Source organism: Toxorhynchites rutilus, chromosome 1 (genome assembly GCF_029784135.1).
Source record: "Toxorhynchites rutilus septentrionalis strain SRP chromosome 1, ASM2978413v1, whole genome shotgun sequence".
In the NCBI taxonomy this organism is placed as follows: domain Eukaryota; kingdom Metazoa; phylum Arthropoda; class Insecta; order Diptera; family Culicidae; genus Toxorhynchites; species Toxorhynchites rutilus.
Window position 1 is genome coordinate 187097055 of NC_073744.1, and position 17042 is coordinate 187114096.

Here is a 17042-nt window from a genome sequence, read left to right on the forward strand (position 1 = left end):
TGGTTGCTTGGGTTGGTTTGTTGATGTGTTGTGATGCGAACCGATGTGATGTACGGTTTGAATGAGAATGATCGTTACGGAAGGAAGGAAGGTATTGTATTATAGAGACTTTAAACTTTTGCAGTTCATTCGTCTCTAGCCTTGAGAAAGGCCCTTTGAAAACTCTACGCTACTCTACTCCAACGCTACCACCTCCACCCTCTTGCCTTGAGAAAGGCACTCGATCCCTCGCCGTCCAGCTCGTCCAGCAACGATGTTGTCCAGTCGGTGTCCACACAAAGAATGATCGTTACTGCAGCGGAGCGAGGATTTTTAAACTGACTGGCTGGCTCGAGAATTACGCATGTGTGAGACTGCGACCAATGTTTCGTTCATTTTTTTTCTTTTTCCTTTCCAATCGTGCTTCATTCTATTTCGCTGCTGCTCTGGTTGCCCGTTTTGGTCGGTACGATTTGAGGAGCACAAAATGGACCAATCAAAAATGGGCACATAGTGCATTTTGACAATGCTTGATATTTCACAATTATTCAATTATTTATCTCAAGAAAAATGAAATGTTATTCATTATGATAGATGCGTAGATATATTTCCTATCAATTGATGCAAAAACCTTTGCGATCTATTGAGAAATGCTCGAGTTATAAGCGTTCCAAATCTTGCATTTTTTTCTACTTGTTCAGTGCCTAGATTTCCATTTCACCCCCTATATCTTCCGGTTAGACGTAGTCCTACGTCAAAAGGAAAAGAAGAAGAACGAAGGGGAATATTTACCTAGAGTATAAACAGTGGATCTCGCTGAGGTAAACTTTCATTCTTCGTAGAAAAATCGACTGAACATCGTTGCTGGGTGAGCTGGACGGCGAGGGATCGAATGCCTTTCTCAAGGCAATGGGGATGGAGAAGTAATATTATGGATTAAGTAAAGTATTCCAAGGGCCTTTTTGAAGGTTAGAGACGAATGAACTGAAGAAGTTTAAAGTCTCAAGCAAGGAAGGAAGGCAAACTTTCAGTATCGTTCTGTATTTAAAGCAATGAATATCGCTTGTTCTTTCTCGTTTTGCGTCAGCACATGTCACATGTGGACGCGACCAAATTATTCACTGTGTGTATATTTAGTTGCTTCAAGCCATCGGTATATGGATATTTGTGTATATGGATAATCGCCTAATTCTTTAATGCTATTATTGACTACTGTTTCTTTCAATCAGATTTTGCTCCAGTTTTGCCATGTAGTTTGATAAACGAGGTCCCCTTTCACACTCCTTGTCAGGGTTGCGTTTCATATTACTGAACTTTTCCAGTTTTTAATTCTCGATTCAGTCAAACAGTTAAATCCTTAAAGCTTCCATTATTTTCAGGTAGAATGAACACGTTTTTTAAATTAAAATTATGAATGAAAATTAATACACAGAAGTGTGTATCAAATTAGTACTCTATTTAAATAAAAAACACTTTTCGAAATGATAAGCCAAAAAATTAAAAAAAAAAAAGATTGCGTAGTGCTACATCTTAAGCGGTCGTATCTCGGATACAACTCCTCGATTTTTTTTCCTCTACTTAAGAGAGACCTTAAGGGTAATCATTACCTCTCGGACAATGAGGTGAGGGCAGCTATCGCGTCCTGTTTTTCGAAAAATATTGGCAACCCTGGTCACGATACACTTGTCACCTTTTTTGAAGACAATAAAGTGCGCTACACATACAACATCCTGTCACCGTAAGGTCAACGTAAACGAATGAAATGTTAAATATTCTCCCATGAAAATCCTATGGTCGCCTTCACATACACCAGCAACGGCAACTACGACGTCGGCAAAATAAGTTCAAGAGAATAGTTGACGGGACGGTGACGGCACGCTGTATGTGTAGCGCACTTAAATTGGAAGTAGTGCTTCCACACGTCAGCAAAAATCCCTTGATCCAGCGAAGCTGTGTAGATACGGGAGTGTGGTAAAGCCAAAGCTGTAGCACAGCGGCAAAAAACTATTGACCCCTAACATATTTTTCCGTGCCCTCGACTTCGCCCGCAATATTCCTCAACGATCATCCATGCCGTAAAGTCACTGATCCCGTGTTCCTTCGCCACTTTCTCATTGAACGCACTGTATTCGCTCGAATCTTCCTTTTGATGGCAGCGATAACCCTCGAACCTATCGAACCCCGGCGATTGAAATGTCTTTTGGCGACATATGCGCGTTGGACAAATCACGAATACGCTGCCACTTTGTCATGGTACAGCTGTCAAACTAAGGAAATCGGCTTATTTTACCCGCGGCCTATTATGATAGGAATTATAGCTTAGGTGCATGCAAACAAAATCAAAGTATTGTATTGTATGCACAGGTAAAACGGGAACCTTATTTGTACGATGGTGCAAGCATTATCACACAAACACTGAGTTGCGAGGTGCCACTTACCTTATCGCCGCTACCAGAGCCGGTGTATATCGATAGATGATTCTCTCGCGGAAGAGACAAACTAAACAGATGCCCTTTGGTGGAGAAGTCGTTCGTTCCGTTACTCAGTGGACCGTCCTCGATTAACTGTCGATTGTCACTGCTACCGGTGGTGTCATCATCGTCCTCGAGATCCTGCTGGGGTGTCCAGGGTGTCAACCGGATCGCATTCGAAGACCACACGTTGCTCGGGCTCTCATCTACCGGGGAGCTTTCCGGTGAATCACGTTCCTTGCTGGAGCCCAACATCGGTGCTTCCCCAATATCCGGGAGTCCAGCGTCGCCCGATATTCCACTGTCTCCACTTTTGTTGTCCTGCAGTCCCGGGATTGGTTCGCGGTAGATGCGCTCGATTCTATCCTCAGCAGCCTCGACCCCATCCAATGCACGCATCAGCTGTTTCTTCTCCGCAAATGGGAACAGTTCGGTGGAGTCCCGCCCGAAATCATCCTCGGTTGTAAGCAATCGCCACGCTGCGGCTGGGCTGAAGCGCGGAATCTCGAACTGCTTCCGGGGCAACGTTGGACGGAGCTTGAGTGAAATTTCATGATGTTCGGAGTTCACGTCACCCGAATTGGTGCGCATATCCACGTCTGAGGAGGCTGCTGAATCCGATCCCGAGGCAAACTTCGTCCCATTCATTAGACTTGCCGCGAAGCGGTCGATGGCATCCAGCTGTGTTCTATCCATTTCCGACTCTTCATGGCCGACTTCGTTGCGGTTCGAGCGCATCATATGGGGCGGTTGCTCGTCATCTGAGTTATCGCGCTCCGAATTGAGCCGACAGGTCTCGATCATCTTAGCCTTGGCTAGAAGATTCGGCGAAATTTTAGGTTCCCTTCGGAGGGAATCGCTTGGTGCGGACATTCCGAAGTAGAAGCTGGTTTTCGGAAGCGGTGGCGGCGGTGGTGGTGGACTGACACAACCATTCTCGCGCTCTGTGTTGTTGTCTTTCGGTTCCATGGAAATCACCAGGCTACCCTTGGATGGTTCAATCTTGATTGTCTGCTTCGTCTCCGATATTTTGCGTGCGTTGCTGGAAGTCTTGCTGGCGGTTTGTTGTGGGGTTGGCTTGATGCTGCTCGCGCTCGGTAGGGGGGTTTTCCTCCGTGTCGCCAGCTGGAGCTCTTTTTGGAAGTCGGTCATGGCAGCGGTCGGGGGTTTCTGTTTTTCGTCCTGTCTCCTTGATTTGACTTTGGGTTCCACGGCTGCAATTCGTGCTTGCTGTTGTTGGGCTTGTTGTTGAGCTTGATCTTTCTCCAGCAGAGTTTTGACAATAGATTTTCGTCGCGAAATCGGAGGCGACATGGTCGGCTTGCTATTTGGCACATGGTTAACGGCGCTGTCACGTTGCGTCCGGTCTCGTTCGAGGACACCAAGGTCGAAGGTTTTTTCCCGTCGGAAAAATGACGTTGGATTCAGCCGGGATTTGCTGGGTTTGTCCAAAGTGCCGGTGTCGAAGTCAGGGTCCTTCCGTACCTGACTTCTGGGTTTATATGTATTGCTGCTGCTGTTGCTACTGTTGCCGGTTGGCCCATTGCTTGGAGAGGGATGTTGTATGGGTCCGTTTTTGGCAGAATACTTGGCATCCGAGGCTTCCGGGAGTTTGGTTATGTTGTGATTCTTCTTGGTTTCGGCACGGGTTTTGAACAGTCGAAGCTTCCGCGCCGGATTGTTGCTGTTACTGTCCGACGATGGCAGAGTAGATGACGCGTCGGAATTGGTTTTTCGTAACGGTGAGTACGCGATTATGCGCTGCTTTTCGATGAGGTCTTCTTCGCGCTGAAAAAGAAAGCATTAATTTATTCCAGTGTTAAAGATTGTACTCGAAAAAATTGCAACACTTTCTTTTGTGTATAACCTTTTATTGTATTGGCAAAAACTGATGAAATTTTGGGTGAACAAGTTTAGAGTATAATGTTTACATGAGCAAAATTTCGTCACAATCGAGTGGTTATCGAGATGGCTTCCAAGAAGTGCTTCGATGAAAAATTATGGGCGCGGTCGTGAAAAATCCAGGCGGGTCCCACAGGAGGATCGCGAAACAGTTGGAAATCGACCATTCGACCGAGTCCGGTGAGGTAAAATCGTTCAAGAAGATCCAGATGACCCAGCGGCGAGCTGGCAGTGGAAGAAAAACCAAGACGACCGATCCCGTGAAGGCAAAAAGAAGAGGGATTACTTCAAAAGGGCCGGATTTCATGTAAGGAGGGCGCCTAACCAAACCGATAAGCAGAATACGGTGGCCAAATCCTTCGCTAGTAAGCTGTACCGGAAGTGGTTGGTGCAGCCGAAATACATCGTGATAGACGACGAGACGTAGATTAAAAAAAAAGTCGCCAAGCAGATCCCCGGCCTGGAGTTTTTCGTCGACAAGTCCTGCCTGGATGTTCCGGAGAAGTTCAGAAAGAAGAAGGTCGACAAATTGTGGCAGGCGATCTGAGGGCGCGGCAAAATTAACGACCAAATATATAAAGAAAAATGCCTGCAGGAGTGCCTGCTGCCCTTCCTCCGGTTCCATGAAGGTGACACACTGTTTTGGCCGGATCTCGCATTGTGCCATTATGCGAAATGGATGATAGAGTGGTACGAAGCCAACGATGGGAAGCAAATCCGCCAAACTCACCAGAACTTCGCCCAATAGAAAAATTTTGGTGATTATGAAGGGCAAGCTCCGGAAAACATGGAATGTTGGCCTACCTTATTAGGAAAGCGCGCCCACCTTGGAAGGTACAGGTGCTCCCTTGACCGATTGGTTAGCGTCATAACTAACATGCCGGGTGTTCGGGTTCGATTCCCGTTCTGGTCGGGGGAATTTTTCGTCAAAGAAATTTCCTCCGACTTGCACTGTGATCACGCGTATTCTAGAGCTTGCCACTCAGAATGCATTCAAGGCGTGTTATTTGGCATAGAAATCTCAAATAAGTACTAATAAAAATGACGCAAGTAATACTACGTTGAGACGGCGAAGTTCCTCTAGGAACGTTAGTGCCATTGAAGAAGAAGAGAAGAAGAAGAAGCCCACCTTGGAACTGTAATTACCTTGCTATTAGACAACAACGAGCAAAGCGCTCCTGTGAATGATAACTGATTAATGATATGGCACAATGTGACCAGTGCAACAGATGGCCCCACTACGATTGTGTTGGACTATCGGATGAAGTTGTCAACCATAGCTGGAGCTGTAACAACCAAGGCGCCTCTATATATACCAGGGGTACGGCTAAAACGTCAAATCCCTCATATTGCCAGTGTACCCAATATTGCTGCGGTTCACTGACATTTTGGTTCTATCAATTACTGTTGTTTACATCTCGGTCCGGTTATATAGTCGAATAGTGGCTAACTTTAAACTCCATGTTAAATGTGAACACCTCCATGTGGAACCGAAATATGAAAATCGCTCATGCAGCTAGAATAAAGCAGCGCATTTTTCGATTTTAATACTCGTAAATGATATGTTGATAAACAAATGACGCCATATTGATTTTGATTTTGGGTAGCCTATATTCAATTGATGTCTAACCCCTGATATATACCAGGTGAAAGAATCATATGAAATGCGCTTTCAGCCATATTGGAATTGCTGTCGGTATTGTTTACAAACAGCTGCCGGCGGCTCTCTACAAACTGCCACGACGCGTATTCGAACAATGCCTACTAAATATGTTCGGCTTTCGCCGAAGGGATGATTTTGTAGAATTTCATCCTCATCCAGTTCATCCACTACTCTCACATGTGAAAATGCAAAAATGGCGTATCCTAGCAATAACAAAACAAATAACCCCCGCTCCACAAACCGTAATCCCCTTCTTATTGAAGTGATGATGTTGCTTCACCTGTTATACATTTATACAAGCGCCTTGGAAACAACTAAAACCGCAACATTGATCCAGCAAACTACGTCAACTCTGAAGAATCAATCAACACCAGAAGCAGGAATAGAAACCTTCTACATCGGTTCAGCAAACCACAGCAACAACAGCTGTTTGTTCATCTTGTGATTCATCGACGTCGCAGAAGCCGTCTGATCCTGTGCTGTCGAAGAAGCCAGAACATATTTTTCAGTCGAGTTCATCTAATGACCAACGAAAACAGAAAATCTTTGTCTCGTCAGTTAAAGGTTAAAGTCAGTTAAAGGAACTTATTCAAGCTCTTTTCTAAGTTTCTTGTTCCAAATTCAGCTATTGAGACTGCAAGAAGAGAAAGATTTTGAGGAACGTCAACACTACGAAGAAGCAGAACTTCGGCGAGTAGCTGCGGAGAAACAAAAATAATTCATTGCCAAGAAGTACCCAATTTTGGAAAACTTGGTTAGTGACAAAGGATCTAACCGGAGTTCTGGTTCCGTCATTTCTTGATGTCGGGTAGAAGAATGGGTCGAAACTGCCAGCCATGCGCAGTTTAAAACCGATAAGTATTCATCTGGTCAACAACATGCTTTGGAAATGGAAAAGGAACAAGAACACTTAATGCAGCAACGTCAACAACAGCTGCGTTGAGAAGCAGAATTTCGACGATACCAACAGAACGATCGTGATGAGCTGCTGCATCAAGAAAAACTTTTACGTGAACAACAAGTAACAAATAATTTTCAATTTGAAAATATATTGCCTTCCAGACGAATTCCTGTATCACAACCCAACACTCAGGATTCAGTACATGGGCAGTCAGGTCACTTCAGACCGAATACTCTGCTCCGATCAATGCAAATTCAATCCGGATTTCGCCTTTCAAGTTCTCAGATCGCAACACGGCAACCTGTTCCAAGGAACTTCCGGCAATCTGGAAGAATGGCCGATCTTCTTATCCATGCTCAATAGCACTACAGCTATGTGTGGATTTTTGAAAGAAGAGATCTTGGTTCGGTTGCAGAGAAGTTTGTAGGGGGGAAACCTACGAGGCTGTCAAGTGCAAGCTAATGCATCCTGGAAATGTTCGAGGTGTTTTAGGCACACTGAGAATGTTGTATAGTCAACCAGAAGTCATTGTGCATTCTCTAATCAAGAAGATGAGCACATTTCCAGCGATTAGGGAAAACTATCTAGAAACGTTAGTGGATTTCGCGGTGAGCGTGCTACCGTTGAATCATGCGGTTTGGAGGAGTATAACCACAACGTGGATTTGTTCCATCAGCTTGTCGACAAACTATCACCGACCATCAAGCTCAACTGGGCACAACATCGGAAGTCGTTTTCAAAGGTCAACCTAACCACCTTCAGTAAATGGATCTATAATCTAGCAGAAGCGGCAAGCGCTGTGATATTGCCTACTATATCGCTAGAAGCAGAACCTGGACGCAACGATGCTCGACGAAATAAGAAGGGAGATGGTTATTTCAATGTGCACTCTGAGACAACCGACCACATCACTTAAGACGGTAAGCGATTCCACACTAGCAGCTGTTGAGGAGATGTGCTCAGAGTGCAAGGGGAATTGCAAATCCTTAGACAAGTATGAACGATTTCTAGGCTTTCCCAGAGACTCCAGATGGGCGATTTGTCGCATGTGCCTTCATCAATACAGAGGCAACTGTAAGGCTAAACTATGCGGCAAAGTCGGATGCACATACAGACATCACGAGCTACTAGATAACGATCAGAAAGAGAAGACTCAAACTCAAAATGGAAGCCGAGAGTTGGCTCAAGCCGGTACGTCCGGACATGATTGCAAAACACATCAGACAACATCGAGTTCTGTGCTGTTTCGGTATCTCCCGGTAGTGTTGTCAGGTTCTGGAAAATAGATACATACATTTGCGTTTTTGGACGAAGGATCTGCGTTGATGCTGCTCGATCAAGAACTGGGCGATGAGGTGAAACTAGATGGGATCTCCAGTCCACTCTGCCTTCGTTGGACCGGAGGTACTCAACGCCATGAGAAGAATTCTTGTATCATAAAACTTCACGAGTTAATATTGCCGCGTCAAACATTGAATCTCGATGAGCTAGATCTATTGTATCCTCACCTCAAAGGATTGCCAATACCAGTCATATAGAGATACACGTCCACGAATTCTAATTGGAATGAAACATGTTCAGCTATGACATACACTGGAGAGCCGTGAAGAGGAATTGGGTCAACCGATCGCGATAAATACCCGACAAGGGTGGACTGTTTGCGGAGGATTGTGTAAAGAAGAGACACCGAATATGTTTCACTACACTTTTCACGTATGTTCGTGCGGCGATGAATCCGACGAGGACCAGTGGCCAAAGTCAGATGTCCAGAATAAACTCACAGACTCCGAACTTACTGAAAATCCCTTATTTCAACACGTTCTATCAGAACCAGTTGTCTGCGTCATGAACTTTGTTAACAGGAAGCAGTTCGGAAACGTAGTTGCACGTGTACCACAATTCTCAGAGAACCGCAAATCCAAGCAGCGGCAGCAACCAACCAGACCATTTGTCCAAAGTGGATTCCGTACAGTGAAGAAACCGTCCGACGAAGTGCTCTCCAAAATGAAGAGAAATCGATCAAGTCACTTACATCCCTTGCATTCTGAGCCCCTCAATTATTATTTGGCAGGAACATTAAATTCTCTTATTGCACCAACCAACCATCAATAAACCAACTTTGCAAAACCATAGCTGATATATGTTGATTCATTCCCTGAGAGTTTCAAAAATATCCGGCTTGAAATAATTTTTAGTGATCATTTTTGTCAGTTGCATTTTTCTCAAGTACGGTCTTTACACAGCTACATGATACATACTTTTTCCAGGGGCGGAGGCACCGGGGCCTTCTTCTTGTTTTTGTTTTTGATGATCTTCGACTGGACCGGTTTGGTATTCCGCTGTCCCGATGATCCTGCGCCACCGCTACCACCACCACCACCACCGCCACTCGAGTCTTCGTGCGCTTCGTTGCTGCTGATCGAAATTCGTAGATCGGGTTCCGATCCGAAGTGTTTCTTGTTGTTGTTGAGCGAACCCGGTTCGTAGCCCGGTTTTCTCTGGTTGGAGGCGTGTCCCCGGGATCTGCGCGGACTTGCGTTCCCTCTAGGCGAAGAGTCATCGAAGTCGCGCCTTCCCGGGGACATCATGTTGATCTGGGTGCGGGACCGTGTCATCATCATCTGCGGTGGAAGTGAATTCATCACACCGCTCTCCTCTTCCTCGTCGAAGCTGTGATGCTGTTGCTGCTGCTGATGTTGCTGGTATGTGGGCGACGAGATGCTCTTGGATCTCTGCAGATTATTGTTTTTGCTGATGGTTCCTCCCGCGTGCAGGATGTTACCATTGTTTGTCGGGCGAAGTTTCGCAACCCGACCGGGAATGTCCGGTAGAACCTTCATCGGAGGTGGTAAGCTCGGTCCGCTGCTCGTTGACTCCCGGTGACCGGAATCGTGCGTGTGTCGATTGTCGAAGGTTCGATGGGCTCCGCCCGAACCGTTACGGAGATCCCGCTGGTAGGACTCCAGCCATCCTGGGGGAGCTCCGTGGTGACCAGATCGCATCAACTCGTGGTAGCGTTGGTATTGGTGCTGGTGCTGCTGTTGCTGGTGGTGATGATGGTGGTGGTAACCGGTGGTAGGATGGTAGGCTTCATCGTATCCGGGCAACCCGTTCATACTTCCAGAGTTACCCATTTTTGCTCGTTCGTTCAGGAACCTGCTTATTCTTTGTTGAGTGAGGCGTTGTGGAATGTGAATCGGTTTTTTCGGATGGAAAACTGTGGCCGCTCCCGTCACCTCATTGCGTCTGAAAGAAATGAAGAAAAAGGTGGAATTAAAAGCGCGTAATAATATGCAAATGTTGATGCTTCTGTTTTAGGTCTAATAAATGTTATATGAAGTAATAAAGTGGAAATGAAAAAAAGGGAAATGTAAAAATGACACAGAAAATAAATTGAAAATATAAAAAATGAGAAAATGTGAGAATGTGGATATGGAAAAATAAGAAAAAGTAAGTGAAAATGTGAAAATAATAAGATGAAGGATTGAAAAAATGGTGATGAGGAATGAGAAAATGAGAAAAAAAGAAAACTAAAGAAGAAAAAAATGAAGAAATGCGAAAATGAAAACAAATTAAAGATGAGCAAGTAAGGAAATGAGAAAATGAGTAAATGAGTGAATGAGTAAATGGGTAAATGAGTAAATGAGTAAATGGGAAAACGACCAAATGAGTGAATGAGTAAATGAGTGAATGAGTAAATGAGTAAATGAATAAATGAGTAAATGAGTAAATGAGTAAATGAGTAAATGAGTAAATGAGTAAATGAGTAAATGGGTAAATGAGTAAATGAGTAAATGAGTAAATGAATAAATGAGTAAATGAGTAAAAGAGTAAATGAGTAAATGAGTAAATGAGTAAACGAGTAAATGAGTAAATTAGCAAATGAGCAAATAAATAAATGAGTAAATGGGTGAGTGAGTTAATGGGCAATTGAGTAAATGAGTAAATAAGTAAATGAGTAAATGAGTAAACGAGTGAATGAGTGAATGAGTGAATGAGTAAATGAGTAAATGAATAAATAAGTATGAGTAAATGAATGAATAAGGAAATGAGTGAATGTGTAGAGTAAATAAGCAAATAATTAAAAAAATTGGAAAACGAGAAAGTGTTAAATGAGGAAACGAGGAAAAGAGAGCTAATGTGACAATGAGACAAACAATAAAACAAAAAAATCTGAAAAATAGATAATAAGCAAATAGTAAATGAGCAAATGAGAAAATCAAGAAATAAGGAAAAAAGGAAAAAGAAACACGATGGGATGATAAAATTGAGAAAACGAAAATTGAAACAAATGAAAAAATCAAAAATTTAAAAAAAAATCATTATTGAATGACACAGAGTAAAAATAAGAAACGTTAAAATAAGAAAGTAAAAATAAGCGAGTAAAAATAAGAAAAATAGAAAATAAAAAATGAGAAAATAAGATATAAGGAAATGAAAAGATGAGAAATGAAATAAGAAGTTGAGAAAATGAGAATGAGAAAATTAGGAACCGAGAAAATAATGAAATTAAAAAGGGCGGAAATGAGAAAATAAGAACATGGGATAATAAGAAGATGAGAGAATGATAAAATGAGAAAATACGAAAATGAGAAAATAAGAAATGAGGAATTGAGGAAATGAAAAAAATTAAATAAGAAAACGGGTAAATGAGAAAATGGAAAGGCGGAAATGTGAAAATGAGGATAAGAGAAAATGTGGAAATATGAAAATAAGGAAAAAAGAAAATGAAAAAAAAATATTAGAAAATGACAAACTGGAAAAATGAGTAAAATAGGAAATGAATGAATAGGATAATGAGAAAATAGGATAATGTGGCAATGGCGAGAACGAGAAAATTATTGATCAGAAAAATGAGTAAAAGAGTAAATGACAAAATTAGGGAATGAGAAATTAAGAAAACGACGAAATGAAAAAATTGAGAAAATGAAAAAAATGGAAAAATATAAAAAATAAAAAAATTAATATGCAAAAAAAATGAGCAAGTGAGAAAATAAGAAAATGGGAAAATAACAAAATAAGAAAAATCTGAAAATAATAAAATGAACGAATGAGAGAATGAGAAAATAACAGAATGAGAAAAAAAATGAGAACATGGGAAAATAAGGAAGGCGTAGTGTACAACTGAAATGAGAATGAAGAATCTGAAATCAGAAATGAGAAATACGGATTGGACTGATGACTAAGAACTAAGGGTTGAGGACTGAGGACTGATGACTGAGAACTGAGGATTTAGGACTGAGGACTGAGGAATGAGGATTGTTGACTGAAGACTGGGGACTGAGGTCTGAGGACTGAGGACTGAGAACTGAGAACTGAGGACTGAGGACAGAGGACAGAGGACAGAGGACAGAGGACTGAGGACTGAGGACTGAGGACTGAGGACTGAGGACTGAGGACTGAGGACTGAGGACTGAGGACTAAGGACTGAGGAATGAGGACTGAGGACTGAAGACTGAGGACTGAGGACTGAGGACTGAGGACTGAGGACTGAGGACTGAGGACTGAGGACTGAGGACTGAGGACTGAGGACTGAGGACTGAGGACTGAGGACTGAGGACTGAGGACTGAGGACTGAGGACTGAGGACTGAGGACTGAGGACTGAGGACTGAGGACTGAGGACTGAGGACTGAGGACTGAGGACTGAGGACTGAGGACTGAAGACTGAGGACTGAGGACTGAGGACTGAGGATTGAAGACTGAGGACTGAGGACTGAGGACTGAGGACTGAGGACTGAGGACTGAGGACTGAGGACTGAAGACTGAGGACTGAGGACTGAGGATTGAAGACTGAGGACTGAGGATTGATGACTGACCACTGAGGACTGAGGACGACTTCCCATTCGAAGTGTTCCTTGATTTATTACGTTTTTGGATAAATTGAAATCGACCATTACTTGCTGCTGAAATCATCTACTGACAAACAGCGGGAAGTGCGTTGTGGACCTAAAATTTCAAAACAATGTAAAATATTTTTTAGTTTTCAACCGTGAAGTCTCTCATACATGTCTAAGTTCGATATTTGAACAAACTAATATCAACAGGGTTTCGTCTCATTTCGATTCAAATTAGTTGAAAACCATAAAGTAGCTTGGATTGCCATTAAACCATACATCGAGTGTAGTAAACAACAATCTAATTGGTATCTCATCAACCCCCTAATGATCCGAAATAGTCATAAATATTCATAGTTCAAATAAGACTTCCAGGGAAGTTCTTTCTGCCCATGCAGCGGCACTCGCAACGAATCCGTTCAAGCGAGAACATTCCATTCTGGCACAGTCGAGCGGGGCGTGGCTGGCCTACTTCCAACCGCCGATTTATGAGCTCCTCCGACTCCGACTCTGGCTCCGTTTCAGGTACGTTATGGAGGTTTACCAGGATCTAAGTAAGCGACGACACGATGGGTGCAACACGCGCTGGTTCTTGCGTTTCCGCGTGATGATGCCATTTGAACTCTGTTTAGAGAGAGACAGAACAAAAAACAAAAACACCACCATTTGGCTTAACTGCGTTCGCTTGCCCGCTCGCTCGTGTGTAAGCTTTTTTCATTCGCCAATAGACTGCGCTTCAAGAATGTGGCATTCACAATTTTGACAGGGCAATTTACTCGGCAGGTCCGTCCGTTCCCATGACATTGGGGAAGAAGTGCGATTGGGCGATTTCTGGTGTGGAATTTGTTAAGTTACTGTGGCTGTCAGATAGCGGCTGGTGGGGTCGTGACTGGCTTGTTTCGTTGTGTGTTTTTTGTGTGCTCTGGGCCGTAGATGAAATAGGAAAGGAAATCGAACTTGCTGTGGAAGCCTTCGCGAAAACTAGTTTGGGTGGAATTCAGCACGTAACGTAATTGAGAGATTCAATGGGTTGAATGGATGCTTGGTGCACTAGGGAGGATTATTTAACGAAATTTATCTCGATTGCGCCGTGAACGTACCGTATGTGGTTCACTTTGGTTGCGATTAATGTCATTAGTGATTTTGAACTGACGAAAGCGAAGTTACACAAACGGTGCAACGCAATTTGAAGGGCTTTTTATTGTTTTTCAAATATAATCTCATGATCAGCCGGAAACATTAGCATCAAATGATGCAAGAGCATCAATAAACCCAATAACTTGGTTGATGGATGCATAACAATGAATTAATTTGTATGGCGATGAAAAAACACTACGAAAGATAATTTAATGCCGTTTTTGTTAGATTTTGTTTACTTCCTTACGTGACTTCTTTAAAGTGTGCAAATATGCGATGACAAAAAATAAAAGCCCACTCCCGAAAAATAATATTAAAATAATTTAAAACATTTGAGTAACCCCTTGTTTCCACATGTTATGACGGTTAGGGCTGTGCGATGTTTTTTACAACCTTTCAGTGATTTAGTTGACGCAATATAAACAAAGTGTTGTTTACGTTGGCACATAAAATTCGATTGTTGTTGTCTACACAAAGAATTTTCAACAAAATCAAAATGGGCGGAAAGAAAATCAGCATACAAGTCCGAAATCTTGTTGTTCAGGATCATTTGCAACAGATTCCACAGCTGAAGATTGTAGAGAAGTTCGGAATAAACCAGGGAGCAGTCCGTGAAATTGTGCACAAGCACAAAGCTTGCGGTTCGCTAGCTGGGAGATACGGAAGAGGCCGTCGTCGGAGGACGAATCAACGAAACATCCGGGAAGTGAAGAAATCTCTAAAAGTATCAGTTAAAGGGTGACCGGAATAAATCGCCACAGTAAACAACTGCAACAGAAACAACCGCTTAGAAAAAGTGTAGTAGGCTAGAAATATTTGGCGCGGGAAAAACATCATGTGCCTCACATTTCTATTATAAATTTATTCTCTTGTTCTCGTTTTTCGAAATTTATTCTGAGGACAATGTAATGGGGACGAAGTCCCCATTTGGCGAGGATAAGGAATCGAGGCGGCCCATGCCGCCAAGATGACGCAATCCGAGTCCACCGCCGACCCGCCGTCGGAAGCGGCGGTGTCTCGCACGCAAACCTGGGATCCACTGATTGCCCGGTTAGTTTGAAACATAGGATACGATCCTTTAGCAATGTCCGACCGAGCTCTAGCGAGCGTCGGACGGTATACGTCTGCCCGGGGCGTTACGTTTGCCTGGGGCGATACGTTTGCCCGGTTAATTCTTGTTTTGAAATACAATACCGCGCCACAATATTTATAGCCTACTACACATTTTATAAGCGGTGGTTTCTGTTGCAGTCGTTTTCTGTGGCGATTTATTCCGGGAACCCAGTTAAAGTCATTCAACAAAACCTCTCGTTGGCGATATCGCCACGATTTGTTAACCAATCCAAAGACTTTTGGAAAAAAGTACTTTGGACTGACGAATCGAAATTTGTGCTTTCCAACAAGAAACGGCGCGAAAGAGTTCGACGGAAGGATAATGAAGGATTGCAGGAACGTCATTTGCAGGCTACAGTCTACAGCACGGAAGAGGCAATGTAATGGTGTGGGGATGCTTTTCCTGAGCAGGTGTTGGAAATCTGGTGCGAATTCAGGGAATCGTGACAGCAACAGAACAAAGAGACTCTCCGGAAGCGTGGAACGAAATCGATCCTCAGTACCTCCAGAACTTGGTCGATAGTATGCCCAAACGTCTTCAACAGTTCAATGAAGCTTCAGGATACTACGCTAAAACTGAAAACCAAACTTTTTCGGAAAATTCTGAAGGAAGGTTGAAAATTTCGGGGAATTCACTTCATTTGGACATCATTGTTAATCCAAATGGATTTCGTGTTTGTGCAATTATCTTCGTGGCCCGTTAGTGTGGAGCTAAATGGCAATAGATTCTCGGGTGGAATAACGTGCTTTGAAAATGAAATTACGAATGAAAATTCACTTTTCTGCATCAAACATGTATTCCATGTAACGGAGAAACAAGTTATTTGCAAGTGAAACAAGAATCTTGTGCGAAAATAGTGTCTAAAATAAATTTATATTATGATGACGTGTTTTGGTAGAACTCAAATTAAATATGAGGTGCTCAGAATGCAAGGGGTGTAAGTGACTTGATCGATTTCTCTTCATCAACTTTTTATTTAGTTAATCACTCAACTGTAAAAACGTTCCAATTTAAGTTAGCTATAGAATCCGAAAGATGAGGTTTTGACCTATCTTCCACACTGTTAAATACAGCTGGGAATGTATTTACAGCTAAATTATGACCAAAAGAGAGAAACGGTGTAGAGAAATCGATCAAATCACTTACACCCCTTTCATTCTAAGCCCCTCATTATAATAGAAGGAAATTGAAAGGACCTATTAGAAGATCAATCAATGGAGAGTTCTTTGTAGGGAAACGTGAGTGTTCCAAAGAATTCAAATAAAAAAAATATTTTGAGACAAGCTATCTATTTAAACATCACTTTAAGAATGCGCTGAAAGATAATGGATTCTCATCCCACGCAGCCAAATTAGACAATCACGTTTACTACTCGTATCACTCTTCCACTTTTAAACCGTTTGAAGTTTAGTTCAGCTCACAAAATAAATGACTTTTCCAGGGCCATCATTTGGAGTATTGAATGAGTTAAATTAATAGGTTTCTGTACAGTTACAAAAACATAATTCAAAAGCAAATGTCCCCGATAATGAAAGTCCTACGTCAAGCTTCCGTCCGTGCTTCTAGGCACGGACCTTTCTAGCTTTTATTCCTATAAATCTTGCTGGGCATCGACGATGATATTTCTTAACGTAGCTGGCATATATGACATTGTGTTTCGTTCTATTGACATTAGACGTATTGACGTTGAGTGAAATTGTGTCTTTATTTTGCCCAAAGCTATCCTGTTTTAAATCGCGGGGCTTTGCGATTAGATGAGAGGCATTGCAAGAAATCCGGAATCCGGCGAGTAAAGAAAACTCTCACCCATATGTGTTTCAAATGTCAATCTAAATACGATCGTAAAAAATCACCTCGGAAAAGTTAACCGCCAAGTTGTGAGTTTGTTGATTTGATGATTCGGTCCAGTCAATTTTCCCCGCTCTGTTACGCTTCAGGTTCACTCCGGCGAACGGGAGATTTTATGTTATAAACCTCTTTCAACCAAACCTACGATAACACCGTTATCTCCCTAAAAATCAGCAAACCAACCCCGGCAAG

At 42.7% G+C, this 17042-nt stretch overlaps 1 protein-coding gene across 2 annotated transcripts in view; it reads right to left on the minus strand.

Moving 5' to 3' along the window:
• The window catches only part of LOC129770110 (uncharacterized), a 161800-nt gene that overhangs the window by 4422 nt on the left and 140336 nt on the right, over positions 1-17042 (minus strand). For both annotated transcript variants that reach the window (XM_055772757.1, XM_055772749.1), the window contains exons 4-5: positions 9175-10162; positions 2418-4238 (exon numbers count right to left, since the gene is read on the minus strand). In XM_055772757.1, coding sequence (XP_055628732.1) covers positions 2418-4238; positions 9175-10050 — 2697 coding nt within the window. In that variant the 5' untranslated portion in view covers positions 10051-10162. The remainder of the gene's footprint in view (positions 1-2417; positions 4239-9174; positions 10163-17042) is intronic.